The following is a 16,961-nucleotide window of genomic DNA, read 5'->3' as shown; positions in this document are numbered from 1 at the left end:
CTCTCTGCCCTGCAGGTCTCCGGGGGTCCCTGGAACGGCTGCAGTTGGAATATGTCGATATCGTCTTCGCAAATCGAATGGATGCAAACAGCCCTATGGAAGGTGAATCCATCTCATTACTGTCACTTTCTTTTCTTTACTTTCATTCCGGCCTCCCCCTCAGTGACCCCGGCAGGGTGGATTGTTATTAGTATTGATTTACAGGAAGTAGTATGGGCTGGTTATCAATAATGCAATTACTTGTTTTAAAGCTGAACTCTGGACACAAAACATTTTAATTTACGTAAATATATTCCTCAATAGTCTTACAAAGGGTAGAAATCCATATTGTGAGCACAAAATGCCTTTGCAAACCCAGATATTACCTTGTAAAAGTAGCCGTGACATCATCGCCATGCTGAGCTGTGTGTGTGTGCGGGGGGGGGGTTGCCCAGCAGGCTCCACCCAGTACAGTTTGAGAGAGAGCAGTGACCGGTCTTTATTACAGAAAGCTCCTGCACAGAAAGTCTCACACCGGATTACTGTACAGATCTAAAATAATTACACAAAGAACACCAAGAATCAAGGAAGAACACCCATCTCTTGTATGTAGCCAATATTTAATTATTCTGTAGCTCAGCTCTAAAAACACAAACTGCAAAAAACAGTTAAAAGAAAAAGAACTATTAGCCAAGGAAAATCAAAACTATAGCCTTTGCTGCAATACTTACACTCAGTCTGAAGGTGTCCCCCATAGTAATTCCTTACCACCACTAGGTGTCACCAGTCTTCTGGGTTAAATATCAGCAATGACCACATCCTAAAAGCCCAGGCAGTCACAGACCCATCCCCTAAGGATGCTCTCTAGGGCACCCTCCCTTCAACCCGTGAACATCCGACAACATAGCAAGGAGATGACCTCGGAGGCTTCTGATGTGATGAGATGATTCCATGATTGGGGGACACTGCTGATGTCATAGGGGGGAAAATCTGGCATGATGGGAGTGGGACTCTGAATTGAAGTAGGGGACTCTGACAAAATGGGGAGGCTCATAGGATGGAAGGGGATCCTGACATGATAAGGAGAACTCTGATGTGATAGGGGGACTCTGATGTGATGGAGGGGGAATCTGACATAATAAGGAGGACTATGATGTGATAGGGGAACTCTTCTGTGACGGGAGGAGAGTCTGACATAATAAGGAGGACTCTGATATGATGAAGGGGCTCTGATGTGATGAGGCAGAGTTTTAAGCTATGGGGCTCTGACATGATAACCAGGACTCTGATGTGATGGGAGGAGAGTCTGACATAATAAGGAGGACTATGATGTGATGGGAGGACTATGATGTGATGGGAGGACTATGATGTGATAGGAGGACTATGATGTGATGGGAGGACTATGATGTGATGGGAGGACTATGATGTGATAGGAGGACTATGATGTGATAGGAGCAGATTCTGACATAATAAGAAGGACTATGATGTGATGGAAGGACTATGATGTGATAGGAGGACTATGATGTGATGGTAGGACTATGATGTGATAGGAGGACTATGATGTGATGGGGGGACTATGATGTGATGGGAGGACTATGATGTGATGGGGGGACTATGATGTGATGGGAGGACTATGATGTGATGGGAGGACTATGATGTGATGGGAGGACTATGATGTGATGGGGGGACTATGATGTGATGGGAGGACTATGATGTGATAGGAGGACTATGATGTGATAGGAGGACTATGATGTGATGTCAGAAGAGTCTGACATAATAAGGAGGACTATGATGTGATGGGAGGTCTGTGATGTGATGGGAGGACTATGATGTGATGGGAGGACTATGATGTGATAGGAGGACTATGATGTGATGGGAGAAGAGTCTGAAATAATAAGGAGGACTATGATGTGATGGGAGGACTATGATGTGATGGGAGAAGAGTCTGAAATAATAAGGAGGACTATAATGTGATGGGAGGACTATGATGTGATGGGAGGTCTGTGATGTGATGGGAGGACTATGATGTGATGGGAGGACTATGATGTGATAGGAGGACTATGATGTGATGGGAGAAGAGTCTGAAATAATAAGGAGGACTATGATGTGATGGGAGGACTATGATGTGATGGGAGAAGAGTCTGAAATAATAAGGAGGACTATAATGTGATGGGAGGACTATGATGTGATGGGAGGACTATGATGTGATGGGAGGACTATGATGTGATGGGAGGACTATGATGTGATGGGAGGACTATGATGTGATGGGGGGACTATGATGTGATGTCAGAAGAGTCTGACATAATAAGGAGGACTATGATGTGATGGTAGGACTATGATGTGATAGGAGGACTATGATGTGATGGGAGGACTATGATGTGATGGGAGGACTATGATGTGATGGGAGGACTATGATGTGATAGGAGGACTATGATGTGATAGGAGGACTATGATGTGATAGGAGGATTATGATGTGATGGGAGGACTATGATGTGATGGGAGGACTATGAGGTGATGGGAGAAGAGTCTGAAATAATAAGGAGGACTATGATGTGATGGGAGGACTATGATGTGATGGGAGGACTATGATGTGATAGGAGGACTATGATGTGATGGGAGGACTATGATGTGATGGGAGGACTATGATGTGATGGGAGGACTATGAGGTGATGGGAGAAGAGTCTGAAATAATAAGGAGGACTATGATGTGATGGGAGGACTATGATGTGATGGGAGAACTATGATGTGATAGGAGGACTATGATGTGATAGGAGGACTATGATGTGATAGGAGGACTATGATGTGGTGGGAGGACTATGATGTGATGGGAGGACTATGATGTGATAGGAGGACTATGATGTGATAGGAGGACTATGATGTGATAGGAGGACTATGATGTGATGGGAGAACTATGATGTGATAGGAGGACTATGATGTGATAGGAGGACTATGATGTGATAGGAGGACTATGATGTGATAGGAGGACTATGATGTGATGGGAGGACTATGATGTGATGGGAGAACTATGATGTGATAGGAGGACTATGATGTGATAGGAGGACTATGATGTGATAGGAGGACTATGATGTGGTGGGAGGACTATGATGTGATGGGAGGACTATGATGTGATGGGAGGACTATGATGTGATGGGGGGACTATGATGTGATGGGAGCAGAGTCTGACATAATAAGAAGGACTATGATGTGATGGGGTGGGGGGGCTTTAGTTTTGGGTCCACTTTGACCCTCTGACATTTCTGGCTCCCTCCATCTATTCTCATCCAGCCAGTCATAGAGGAGAGCTCACTCCACCATCTATTAAATTCCCCCCCCATCCGATCAGCTCCTTGCTGCCTCCCTATAGGCTCTCTGTGTCCCCAGCCTCATCACTTCCATCTCTGCTGTCGCTTTTCTTCCTTCTCCCTTTCCATCCCCCGATCGCAGAATTTGTGATGACCTCAGCACATTGCAAAGCGCCCCCCCCCTCCCCTTCCCCGCTCACACCGAGCGTGCAGGTCCCTCTACAGATGGACGAAGGAACGGCGACCTAAAAATAGGCGATTCTATATTTATCTGAATATATCTGCAAGAATATGGGAGCTTTTCTTCCAGGCAGGAGGACGGCGTGCAATTACATCCCATAACTCAGTGTATGAGCGCGCCAAACTGACAGCCATCAGAAGTATTAGATTAACCTACATACTGCGACATGTGTAATAAGACCTACGAGCGATCAATCCCCCCCCCCCCTCTTTGTATTGATAGCGTCATGGATCTTGAAATAATGGAATATAGTCAAATAAACCCAATACCAAATCTGTGCAATTTAAAGTGAACCCGCGCTTTGGTGACGCAGAAATTGACCTCTGTCCCCAGCCAATAGACATTAGGGGCCCATTCATTCTTAGGGCCCATGTACATTGAAGGACATCAAGTCATGTGTGACTGATAGGGAAACCCCAGAACTCAAGGGGGAAAAATACCTGATCAGTTACCATGTGTTGTGTTACAGTGGTACTCAACTCCCCCACCCCCCCCCACCCCTTTTTTTCCCCAACTTACAGTACCTTGAAAAAGTATTCATACCCCTTGAAATTTTCCACATTTTGTCATGTTACAACCAAAAACTTAAATGTATTTTATTGGGATTTTATGTGATAGATCAACACAAAGTGGCACATAATTGTGAAGTGGAAGGAAAATGATAAATGGTTCTTCAAATTTTTTTCAAATAAAAATCTGAAAAGTGTGGGGTACATTTGTATTCAGCCCCCCGGAGTCAATACTTTGTAGAACCCCCTTTCACTGCAATTACAGCTGCAAGTCTTTTTGGGGATGTCTCTACCAGATTTGTACATCTAGAGAGTGAAATTTTTGCCCATTCTTCTTTGCAAAATATCTCAAGCTCTGTCAGATTGGATGGAGAGTGTCTGTGAACAGCAATTTTCAAGTCTTGCCACAGATTCTCATTTGGATTTAGGTCTGGACTTTGACTGGGCCATTCTAACACATGAATATGCTTTGATCTAAATCATTCCATTGTAGCTCTGGCTGTATGTTTAGGGTTGTTGTCCTTCTGGAAGGTGAACCTCCGCCCCCAGTCTCAAGTCTTTTGCAAACTCTAAAAGATTTTCTTCTAAGATTGCCCTGTGTTTGGCTCCATTCATCTTCCCATCATCTCTGACCAGCTTCCCTGTCCCTGCTGAAGAAAAGCATCCTCACAACATGATGCTGTCACCACCATGTTTCACGGTGGGGATGGTGTTTTCAGGGTGATTTGCAGTGTTATGCCCCGTACACACGATCGGACATTCCGACAACAAAATCCATGGATTTTTTCCGATGGATGTTGGCTCAATCTTGTCTTGCATACACACGGTCACACAAAGTTGTCGGAAAATCTGATCGTTCTGAAAGCAGTGACGTAAAACACGTACGTTTGGACTATAAACGGGGCAGTAGCCAATAGCTTTCGTCTCTTCATTTATTCTGAGCATGCGTGGCACTTTGTGCGTCGGATTTGTGCACATGCGATCGGAAAGTCCAACAACAAAATCCGTTTTGTTGTCGGAAAATTTTATATCCTGCTCTCGAACTTTGTATGTCAGAAATTCTGATGGAAAATGTGTGATGGAGCCCACACACGGTCGGAATTTCCGACAACAAGGTCCTATCACACATTTTCTGGCGGAAAATCCGACTGTGTGTACGGGGCATTAGTTTACCGCCACACATAGCATTTTGCTTTTGGGCCAAAAATTTCAATTTTAGTCTTATCTGACCAGAGCACCTTCTTCCACATGTTTGCTGTGTCCCCCACATGGCTTCTCACAAACTGCAAAGGGGACTTCTTATGGCTTTCTTTCAACAATGGCTTTCTTTTTTGCCACTCTTCCATAAAGGTCAGATTTGTGGAGTCCACGACTAATAGTTGTCCTGTGGACAGATTCTCCCACCTGAGCTGTGGATCTCTGCAGCTCCTCCAGAGTTACCATGGGCCTCTTGGCTGCTTCTCTGATTAATGTTCTCCTTGCCCGGCCTGTCAGTTTAGGTGGACGGCCATTTCTTGGTAGGTTTGTAGTTGTGCCATACTCTTTCCATTTTTGGATGATGGATTGAACAGTGCTCCGTGAGATGTTCAAAGCTTGGGAGATTATTTTATAATCTAACCCTGCTTAAGGCTCCAATGGATGTGGCTCGCAGCAGGGGTCCAGTGCGTCCCTGTTCTCCGTTTCAGGGATGGATCAGGGATAGAGTTGCCACCTCGTCCCTTTAAACCCGAACACATATTAATTACACAGGTTCTGTGGCTGATTAAGGTGAAAACTAAACTCACTGTCTTACCTGCATTCAATTAGCCTCAGAACCTGTGTAATTAATATGTGTTTGGGTTTAAACGGATGAGGTGGCAACTCTTATCAAGGACCGAATTCGGCCCTGAAAGAGTCATAGATGCACAGCATTCCTGTGCAAGCCGCTCCACAACCACAACAGAGATATGTGAACCGGCTCCATAGAGAGCCAGTCACGATTTCCTGCCATGCGAATTGGATGTGGTAAACCCGCATCCAATTCGCATAGGTGTGAACCCAGCCTTAAACTTCTCCACAACTTTATCCCTGACCTGTCTGGTGTGTTCCTTGGCCTTCATGATGCTGTTTGTTCATGTAGGTTCTCTAACAAACCTCTGAGGGCTTCACAGAACAGCAGTATTTACACTGAGATTAAATTACACACAGGTGGACTTCTGGAATTAGGTGACTTCTGAAGGCAATTGGTTCCACTATGTTTTTAGTTGGGGGTATCAGAGTAAAGGGGGCTGAATACAAATTTGAAAACCATTTTTCATTTTCCTTCCACTTCACAATTATGTTTCACTTTGTGTTGGTCTATCACATAAAATACATTTATGTTTTTGGTTGTAACATGACAAAATGTGGAACATTTCGTGGGGGTATGAATACTTTTTCCAGCCATTGTACCTGTAGTGCTCTTCAATGTACATACTCACCCACACAGCAAATCCAGCACTCTACTACTGCAATCCACTGTTTGGTTGCCTAACGGTGGGTCCCACACCTCCATCTTGGTCCTCTTCAGCTGGCTGCTTCTTCTGGGGGCAGGCAGCCAGTTCCAATGATGTGTCAGACTTGCCCCCCCAGGCCACCCTAATGACTGCTCCTGGCCCATCCTCATGACCACCCTCTCCACGCTCCTGACCCACCGACATGACCACTCTCACCATGCTCCTGGCCCACCCTCATGACCACCCTCACCCCCCTCCTGGCTCACCATCATGACCACCCCACCCATCCTCCAGCCCCCGTCCTTAACCTGCCAACTCACCTTCATGAACCCCTCTGGCCCACCTTCCTGACCACACCCCCTGGCCCACCCTCACCACACTCTTGGCCCACCATCATGACCACCCTCACCACGCTCTTGGCCCACCCTCATGACCACCCTCACCACGCTCTTGGCCCACCATCATGACCACCCTCACCACGCTCTTGGCCCACCATCATGACCACCCTCACCACGCTCTTGGCCCACCATCATGACCACCCTCAACATGCTCTTGGCCCACCATCATGACCGCCCCACCCATCCCCCAGCCCCTATCCCCAACCCCCCAACTCACCTTCATTAACCCCTCTGGCCAACCCTCCAGAACATCCCTCCTGGCTTATGCTTGTGGCCACTCTCACCCCCCCTCCTGCCCACCGTCTCTGCCCCTACCCCTACCCACCTCCAAGCACCATCCCTTGGTTCCTCCTACCCACCTCCTAATGCTGCCCCTTTTATGGAACACAGAACCAAGTAAGCTAAGTGCCAATTAATTTGTATGGCGTTTGTTAATGATAACAAGAAAAGCAGTAAAATAGATCCCCTTCGGGCAGCAACAATAGATCCCCTGAAACAAAATAACTCCTAGCAGCAATAGATCCATCCCAGCAACAATAGACCCCCACACTAGCAACAATAGATCCTCCAACAGCCAGCATAAATAAACTCTCCAGTAGCCAGCAATTATAGACTCCTTCCTCAACAGTAGATCCCTCCCAGCAACAAACGACCCCTTAGCAACAACAGATCCCCCACCAGCAACAATAGATCTCCCAGCATCAATAGACTCTCCAGTAGCCAGCAACTATAGACTTCTTCCTCAAAAGTTGGTCCCTCCCAGCAACAACAGATCCCCCCACCAGCAACAATAGATCTCCCAGCATCAATAGACTCTCCTGTAGCCAGCAACTATAGACTTCTTCTTCAACAGTAGATCCTTCCCAGCAATAATTGTCTCCCAACAACAATAGATCTCCCACCAGCAACAATAGATTTTCCCCAGCAACAATGGATCCCTATATCCCCCCAGTAGCCAGCATCAATAGACCTTCCAGAACACCCCAGCACCCCTTGCCATTACCTGACTGCAGTGCTGGTGGTGCCAGAACTGCGTATAGTGAGATATATATATATATACACCACCAACAAATTCTACAGTGAAAGTGCAGCAGACATACATTGTACAATGCAAGACGGATACTTAGAGGTCTATTTATAAATGATTCATTGCACAAATGCCAGGAAACATTTGTGCAAGCTGACCTAAATCTCACTGTATTTTTTTGAATAGATTAACTCCTGTATGCTCAGCTCCATCTAGTGGCCAAATTGCGGCATCGTTTTCTGAAATACCTCAATGAGGAAATATACCACCTTTTGGCCACTGGATGGCGCTGATGATACAGGTGGTTTATCTATTTTTAAAACATATGAAATTTCGTTCAGTTAGCACAAATATTTCTAACATTCGTGCAACAATTGTTTTATAAACAGACGCCTTAATATGGGAGTCTCGGTCATAAGAGCTTACTATCTAATAGGAGAAGTGTAATGGGACAGAGCAGGCTGAAGTGTAGATATCTTGGTACATACCGTGTTTTTCTTTTTTCCAGAAATTGTAAGAGCCATGACGTTTGTGATCAACCAAGGGATGGCGATGTACTGGGGGACGTCCCGCTGGGGCGCAATGGAAATCATGGTAGGTGATCTTCATTAACCAGTTAAATTGAAGGTATCACTAAGTATACAAGTCTGCATCAATAGGCTCCAGACATCACAACATGCAGCTCATCAAAGCTCCACCTATATCATTGAAAAGCCACCCATGAGCTCCAGTCCAGAGACTTTGTCTAGGCTTTATATGATGTCATCAGTCTGCTGCAGGCAGGAAGAAGCATTTCCTCCTTCTCCTCTCCCCCCCCGTTGATCAGACTTTACATTGTAATTTTATAGCAAGTCACAAGCTGAGACTGCAGCAGGGGCTGATCTGTGTCAGACGTTTGTGAACACAGCAGGAAATACATGATTGTGTGATCTACGAGCCGCCATCTCTGTCCAGGAAGTTTATGATGATCCTGGATGATGCCTGAACAAAGATGGCTCTGTCTACTATAGAGAAAAGCAGATAAAGGCATTGTTAAGGGGAAGTACTGTGATCTCTGTGAAAGGTAATAAATACCCGGAAGTGTTATAGTGACACAGCCCCAATGTTATTCAAAGAGAAAAGCAGAACGTGAGAGCCTGCAGCCCCCCCCATAGTGCCCCCGACCTCCAACAGTGTCCCACAGTGCTCCCTAGCTTTCTACAGAGCTTCCGCCCCCCCCCCCCCCCACCATGGTGACCCCAACCTCCAACAGTGCCTCCCTGGTGCCTGCAGTGCACTACAGTCTACCACCAACATGCTCCTGGAATGTGTCCAGCCTCCTGGAGAGACCCACTGTCCCCTCCAGAGACCCCATCTCCACAGTTGCCCCAGATACCTTCAGAATCCCCTACAGAGCCACCAAGTCAACTGCAGAGTCCCCAAACCCCCTTAGAACCTCCATCTCCTACAGTTGTCCCTATATACCTTCAGAATCTCCTACAGAGCCATAAAGCCAGATGCAGAGTCCCCAAACCCCCTTTAGAACCCAATTCCACCACAGTTGCCCCTATATAGCTACAGAATTTGCCCCTCAACAACCCACGGTACTCCAAGGCTCCCTGAGAGCCCTCAGCCCCACAGTGCCATTCTAACCTCCAACAGTGTTCTGCTGATTGCTGCTGAGGCTGCACCCCCCCCCACCCCATTGTGCCCTAACCTCCAACAGTGCCCACTAGCTTGCTACCGAGCCTCCACCCCCCCCCCCCCCCACATTAACTCTGACCTCCAACATTGCCCCCAGTGCCTGCAGTGCACTCCAGTCTACCAACAAACCCCCTGGAATGTGTCCAGCCTCCTGGATAGACCCACAGTCCCCTTCAGAGATTCAGAGACTCTATCCCCACAATTGCCCCCAGATACCTCCAGAATCCCCTACAGTCCCCATACCCCCTTGAGAACCCCCATCAGTTGCCCCCATATTCCTCCAGGATCTTCTACAGAGCCACAAAGTCAGCTGCAGAGTCCCCAAATCCTCTTCAGAACCCCAATTCCACCACAGTTGTCCCCATATACTGCAGAATGTGCCCCTCAACATCTCACGGTGCTCCCAGGCCCCTTGAGAGTCCTCAGCCCCACCGTGCCCCTCCAACCTCTAATGCCCCGTACACACAGGCCGATTTTCCAATAACAAATGTTGGATGTGAGCTTGTTGGTGGAAAGTCCGACCGTGTGTATGCTCCATAGAACATTTGTTGTCGGATTTTCCACCAACAAATGTTGGCTAGCATGTTCTCAAATTTCCGCCAACAAATGTGTGTTGTCGGACTTTCCGAGCGTGTGTACACAAGTCCATCGGACAAAAAGTCCAAAGTACAAACACGCATGCTCGGAATCAATGCTGACTATTGAACTTCCGTTTTATCGGCTCGCCGTACGTCTTGTACGTCACTATGTTCGTAGTTGTTGGCCAACACTTGTGTGACCGTGTGTTTGCAAGACAAGCTGGAGCCAACAACCTCAAACAAAATTCACGGTTTTGTTGTCGGAAAGTCCGAGCGTGTGTACGGGCCATAACAGTGTCCCCAAGCTTGCTGCAGAGCCTGCAGCCCTCCCCCATCGTGCCCCCAACCTCCAACAGTGTCCCACAGTGCCCCCTAGCTTGCTACAGAGCCTCCAACCCCCCATGGTGACCCCAACCTCCAAAAGTACCCCCCCTGTGCCTGCACTGCACTCCAGTCTACTTCAGTGCACCTGGAATTTGCACAGCCTCCTGGAGAGATCCACAGCCCCCACCAGACACCACATCCCACCAGTTGCCCCCAGCTCCTCCAGAAACCCCTACAGGGCCACTAAGTCTGCAGCAGAGTCATCAAATTCTCCATCCCACCCCCCCCCCCCACAATTCCCCCCATATACCTCCAGAATGCGCCCCTCAACAACTCACGGTACTCCAAGGCCCCCTGAGAACCCTCCACCACACAGTGCCCCTCCAATCTCCCACAGTGTCCCTAAGCTTGCTGCAGAGCTTGCAGCCCCCCATAGTGCCCTCAACAGTGTCCCCTAGCTTGCTGCAGAGCCTCCAACCCCCCACATTGACCCCAAACTCCAACAGTGCCTGCAGTGCACTCCAGTCTACTACAATACTCCTGGAATGTGGTCAAACATCCCCATAGACACACTCCTAAACCTTGTGGTCAGCCTTCCCAGAAGAGTTGGAGCTGTTATAGCTACAAAGGGTGGGCACTGTTGGAGTTTGGGGTCAATGTGGGGGTTGGAGGCTCTGGTGCCCCCTAGCAAGCTAGGGGGCACTGTTGGACACTGTTGGGGGCACTATGGGGGGCTGCAGGCTCTGCAGCAAGCTTAGGGACACTGTGGGAGATTGGAGGGGCACTGTGGGGCTGAGGGCTCTCAGGGGGCCTAGGAGCACCGTGAGTTGTTGAGGGGCGCATTCTGGAGGTATATGGGGGAATTGTGGGGGGGGGGGTGGGTCCTTGTAGGGGATTCTGGAGGGAGCTGGGGGCAACTGTTGGGATGTGGTGTCTGGAGGGGGTTGTGGATCTCTCCAGGAGGCTGGGCAAATTCCAGGTAGACTGAAGTAGACTGGAGTGCACTGCAGGCACTGGGGGGGGGGGGGGCACTGTTGGAAGTTGGGGTCACCATGGGGGTTGGAGGCTCTGTAGTAAGCTAGGGGGCACTGTTGGAGGTTGGGGGCACTATGGGGGAGCTGCAGGCTCTGCAACAAGCTTGGGTCCTGACCTCAACCCGATAGAACACCTTTGGGATGAATTAGAGCAGAGACTGCGAGCCAGGCCTTCTCATCCAACATCAGTGCCTGACCTCACAAATGCGTTTCTGGAAGAATGGTCAAACATTCCCATAGACACACTCCTAAACCTTGTGGACAGCCTTCCCAGAAGAGTTGAAGCGGTTATAGCTGAAAATGGTGGGCCAACTCAATATTGAACTCTACTGAGTAAGACTGGGATGCCATTAAAGTTCATGTGTGTGTAAAGGCAGGCGTCACAATACTTTTGGTAATATAGTGTGTGTGTGTGTATATATATATATATATATATATATATATATATATATATATATATATTTTTTTTTTTTTTTTTTTTTTTACTGTTGGGACATGGAAGGTTTGGAAGAATTTCCCTGGCCCCAGTCTAACCTTTGGCAGCTTTTTATCTATCTGAATCATTTGCACCAGAAAGCCATCAGACGGTGTCACAGGGAGTGTGCTGTATAAATACCATTGGCAGACAAGAAAGAGACCAAAAAATAATTTGATTTTTGTACATTTTTTTTTACCGTTAGACCCATTAAAATTTTAAAGCAAGTGTTACAATAGATACAATGGGGGAGGGGAAACTGGTGCAGCTGTGCATAGTAACCAATCAGCTTCTATCTTCATCTTGTTAAATTAAGCTTTGATCATAAAACCTGGAAGCTGATTGGTTCCTACGCACAGCTGTGCCGGATTCTGTGTGCTCCAGTTTTTTAGTCAATTTTATTTATTATTTTATTTTATTCTGCAATTATTTTTTTTTCGCCGGTTTCCTACATCTTACTTCCTCAGCTAGTTAACATCTTAAAAACGTCTTCTGAGAAAGACGGCGGACCTGTCCAAGAGGGTGACAAAACCAGCGGGTCAACATAGCGGCCAGGTCATTAGCATTTCAGAAGGAGGTCAACAGTGGCATGGCGGCTTTGTATTAAAGGGGCTGAGTGTATGCAGTCCATAGAAAACTGATGGCACAGTGACACCTGCTGGACAATACTGACACGACACTTTACAGTTATTTTTGACGCAGTGATTTGCTTTTCATGACCGAGTTCCTAGCACGGTGATACTTTCTCACATCCTTACACAGCTCTGCTGCTGTTTTTAACAAATCTCTGCTTATTCTCAACTTTTCCTGTAAAAAAAATTAACGGAAAGAGACTTGCGAAATCAAAACGTATTAAGAGGGAGAATTGCTTTATTTTTATCAGCAGGCTGCAAGGATTTAATTAAAGGATAACTGTACTTAAAGTTGAACTCTAGGGCAGCTCTGCCATTTATAAATCATCGATTGTAAAGTAAATACAAACCGTGCAAGTACCGGACTATGATCTGATATCAGCCACTTGTAGGTCCCGTACAGCAGGGCTGGAGGGTGAGCGAAAGAAGCAGTACCAGGAGCCAACATAAAGCATGCTGATAGGAGTGCAGAGCAAAGCGACTTAGAGATGTTTTAATCGCCGTGTTGCTTCTTCTTTCAGTGTCCAGTCACAGGCTAGGGACAGGTTCAGGATGACCTGGACTCATAGGAAGTGGGTTGAATGATGCTGACCATCAGGCAGAGAACACCTAGTGGTAGAAAAAAAAGTACTTAGAGGGAAATATGTGGACCGGGGGGGTAATATTGCAACAAAAGCTGGTGTTCTTATTTTATCTTTTTTAGGACTTGTTCACATGAGCTCTGGTCTCTGAAGAGTGATTCGCATTTGGGTTGCTCTTCAGAGAGCATTTGGCAGCGGCGAGCAAGTATTGAATTGCCTCTTCATGACTTGCTTTAACCCCTTGATCGCCACACTCGATTGCATACATTGCACGTTATGGCAGGGCACTTGCTGGTTGGCTCCCTCCACTTAAATAGCTTGCATTTAGCAGACGCTATGCCTGCCAAAAGCTACAGGGGTATAATTCTTGCCACAGCCACAAAGCAGAGCACTTTGGCTGTGGGGGGAGGTTGTGGGTGGTAAAAAACGCGGCTCAACTGTAGGGTTTTACCGTCCCACAACCTCACATGTAAACGTGCCCTTAATGGGCTATTTTAGTTTATTACCGGTCAATACCGGATTCACCTACTTTAACCACTTAAGGACCAGGTCTATTTTTCAAACTTGTTAAAATTATTTTTCGTTGCTAGAAAATTACTTAGAACCCCCAAACACCATATATTTTTTTCAGACACCCTAGTGAATAAAATGGCGGTCGTTGCAATACTTTCTGTCACACCGTATTTGCGCAGCAGTCTTACAAGCGCACTTTTTTTGGAAAAAATACACTTTTTAATTGAAAAAATAAGAAAACAGTAAAGTTAGTCCCATTTTTTTTATAGTGTGAAAGATAATGTTACACCGAGTAAATTGATACCCAACATGTCACACTTCGAAATTGCGCCCGCTCGTGGAATGGCGACAAACTTTGACCCTTAAAAGTCTCCATAGGCGACGTTTAAAAATTTCTACCAGTTTTGAGTTACAGAGGAGGTCTAGGGCTAGAATTATTGCTCTCGCTCTAACGATCGCGGCGATACCTCACTGTGTGGTTTGAACACCGTTTTCATATGCGGGCGCTACTTACGTATGCGTTCACTTCTGCGCACAAACGCGTTGGGAAGGGTGCTTTAAATTTTTTTTTTTCTTATTTATTTTACTTTTTATTTTTTATTTTTACACTGTCCCTTTAAAAAAAAATGTGTGTCACTTTTATTCCTATTACAAGGAATGTAAACATCCCTTGTAATAGAAAAAAAAAGCATGACAGGACCTCTTCAATATGAGATCTGGGGTCAAAAAGACATCAGATCTCACATTTACACTAATGCTATTAAAAAAAAAAAAAAGAAGTCTTTAAAATTTGCCCTTTAACCACTTCAGCCGGGGAAGATTTGGCTGCTGAATGACCAGAGCATTTTTTGCAATTCGGCACTGCGTCGCTTTAGCTGACAATTGCGCGGTCGTGCGACGTTGCACCCAAACAAAATTGACGTCCTTTTTTTCACACAAATAGATGGTATTTTGATGGTATTTGATCACCTCTGCAGTTTTTATTTTTTGCGCTATAAACAAAAAAAGGGCGAAATTTTGAAAAAAAATACAATATTTTTTACTTTTTGCTATAATAAATATTATATAATATCCCCATTTTCTTTTTTTTAAAGCAAAGTTTTTCCTCAGTTTAGGCCGATACGTATTCTTCTACATATTTTTGGTAATAAAAATCGCAATAAGTGTATATTTGTAGGTTTGCGCAAAAGTTATAGCGTCTACAAAATAGGGGAAAGATTTATAGCATTTTTATTTATTTTTTACTAGTAATGGCGGCGATCTGCGATTTTTATCGGGACTGCGACATTATGGCGGACACATCTGACACGTTTGACACATTTTTGGGACCATCAGCATTTATACAGCGATCAGTGCTATAAAAATGCACTGATTACTGTAAAAATGTCACTGGCAGGGAAGGGGTTAACACTAGGGGGGCGATCAAGGGGTTAACTGTGTTCCCTAGCGTGTGTTCTAACTAAAGGGGGGATGGGACTTGCTAGGGGAAGAGATAGATGGGTGTTCATACTTTGTATGAACAGACGATCAGTCTCTTCCCCCCTCAGAGAATCGGGATCTCTGTGTTTACACACAGAGATCCCGGTTCCCGCTGTGTCACGAGCAATCGCGGGAGCCCGACACTCGCATCGGCTCCGCTAGCTGGTGGCCACAAACAGAAGCGACGTAACATAACGGCGATTCGTGCAGCCGAGCCATGTTGCCGCAGTACAACTGCGGAGGCTGGTCGGCAAGCGGTTAAGGCTGTTGGGTGGAAGTAATGTTTGACGTCGCTTCCGTCATCCAAGTGGTGGAGATGACCGTAACGTGGTGGGAGGGAGCACCTCACCCTCCGCCGATCAAAAGTGATCTCACGGCGAATCCGCCGCAGAGACCACTTTTATCTCAAAGTGGAACGCCCGCCGTTTCAGAAAACACAGGGGTTATGGAAGCTAGCTGCTGCCATAGCCCCCGGTATTCTATGTCAAAGTACCGACGTACAATGACGGCGGTTTGCAGTAAGTGGTTAAGCATTGCTTTGTTTACAGTTAGCCTGTCTGCATTGTGCAATGTACAGTATAAAGACCAGCATATCTGTAGATCAGGACTGAGGATAACAATAAGGATGGTATCTTCAGTGTCAATAGACATAAATGATTTATATTCTGTATTGCACTCATGTAATCACCGGGGAGACAGATCACAAACCGCTAAAGTCTTGCTGGGCCCTTCCCAGCTCATGTGATTGCAATCAGCCAGCTGTGGAAAGCAGAATACGCCTACGTCCACATCGGGGCCTTTTTGACATGTCAAATCGCCGGGTATTGCCGGCAACGGCACCATCCCAGCCGATGAAACACTGACTGCGGCGCACCGATTCCCAAAGGTTGTTTCTGTACTACTTTTGGTGACTTCGGGGGCGATTTGATTAGACATCTGTGCAGGAACCCGATGTCTAAAAGCCGCTCGGTCATTATCCTAAAGGAGCGGGAGGGGACATCCCCCCCCCTTCCCGCCACCTTCCTCCGCTCTTCTCAGGCCTCCCGTCCCACCCGGGAGACCCGAGCCACCATTCGGCACGTCCACCGCCTAGGCTGAGACCCACACAAAGCCGGATTCGGCTCCAATCGGGTCTCCCATGTAAAATCCCAGAAGCGACGTCACAACGTCCCTTCCGTTTTACTCGGCTGCCAATGGCGTCTATTTAAAAAAAAATGACAGTATTCAGAAACGCCAATTTTGGCGATCTGAATACTTTGAAGTGCAAAGAAAGGATTTGGGGTCTTTTAGACCCCCCGACCCCTCCATAAAGAGTACCTGTCACCACCTATTACTGTCACAAGGGATGTTTACATTTTCTTTTTTTTAAAGGGATAATGTTAATAAAAATAAAAAAATTAAACGTTTTTAAAGCGCCCCCCCGTCCCCGTGAGCTGGCGCAGCAAAGAAAACGCATACGTAAGTCGCGCCTGCAAATGTAAACGGTGTTCAAATCACACATGTGAGGTATTGCCACGATCGTCGGAGCGAGAACAATAATTCTAGTACATGACTGTGACAGACTCACCCGGGACAGAGGCTTTTGGAGGGGACTGAATTCCAGCCTCTTGCCTACCGATTATTGGCCCTGGCATTTGGGGGAACGGTGCACTTTGTGAGCTGCATGCCTAGGGACCCTTGAGGTGGTGTTGCTTTGGATTCGGGTCCTTGTCCCCCAGGACACACAGACTCT

At 46.7% G+C, this 16,961-nt stretch overlaps 1 protein-coding gene across 4 annotated transcripts in view; it reads left to right on the top strand.

Annotated features, from left to right (window-relative positions):
- KCNAB3 (potassium voltage-gated channel subfamily A regulatory beta subunit 3) overlaps nt 1-16,961 on the top strand; it is a 185,285-nt gene that overhangs the window by 149,344 nt on the left and 18,980 nt on the right. For all 4 annotated transcript variants that reach the window (XM_073622923.1, XM_073622924.1, XM_073622922.1 and 1 more), the window contains 2 exons: nt 16-102; nt 8,439-8,524. In XM_073622923.1, coding sequence (XP_073479024.1) covers nt 16-102; nt 8,439-8,524 — 173 coding nt within the window. The remainder of the gene's footprint in view (nt 1-15; nt 103-8,438; nt 8,525-16,961) is intronic.

This window comes from Aquarana catesbeiana, linkage group LG03, assembly GCF_042186555.1.
Source record: "Aquarana catesbeiana isolate 2022-GZ linkage group LG03, ASM4218655v1, whole genome shotgun sequence".
In the NCBI taxonomy this organism is placed as follows: domain Eukaryota; kingdom Metazoa; phylum Chordata; class Amphibia; order Anura; family Ranidae; genus Aquarana; species Aquarana catesbeiana.
Note: the sequence above shows the minus strand (reverse complement) of the source record. Positions and strands in the feature narration are given on the sequence as shown.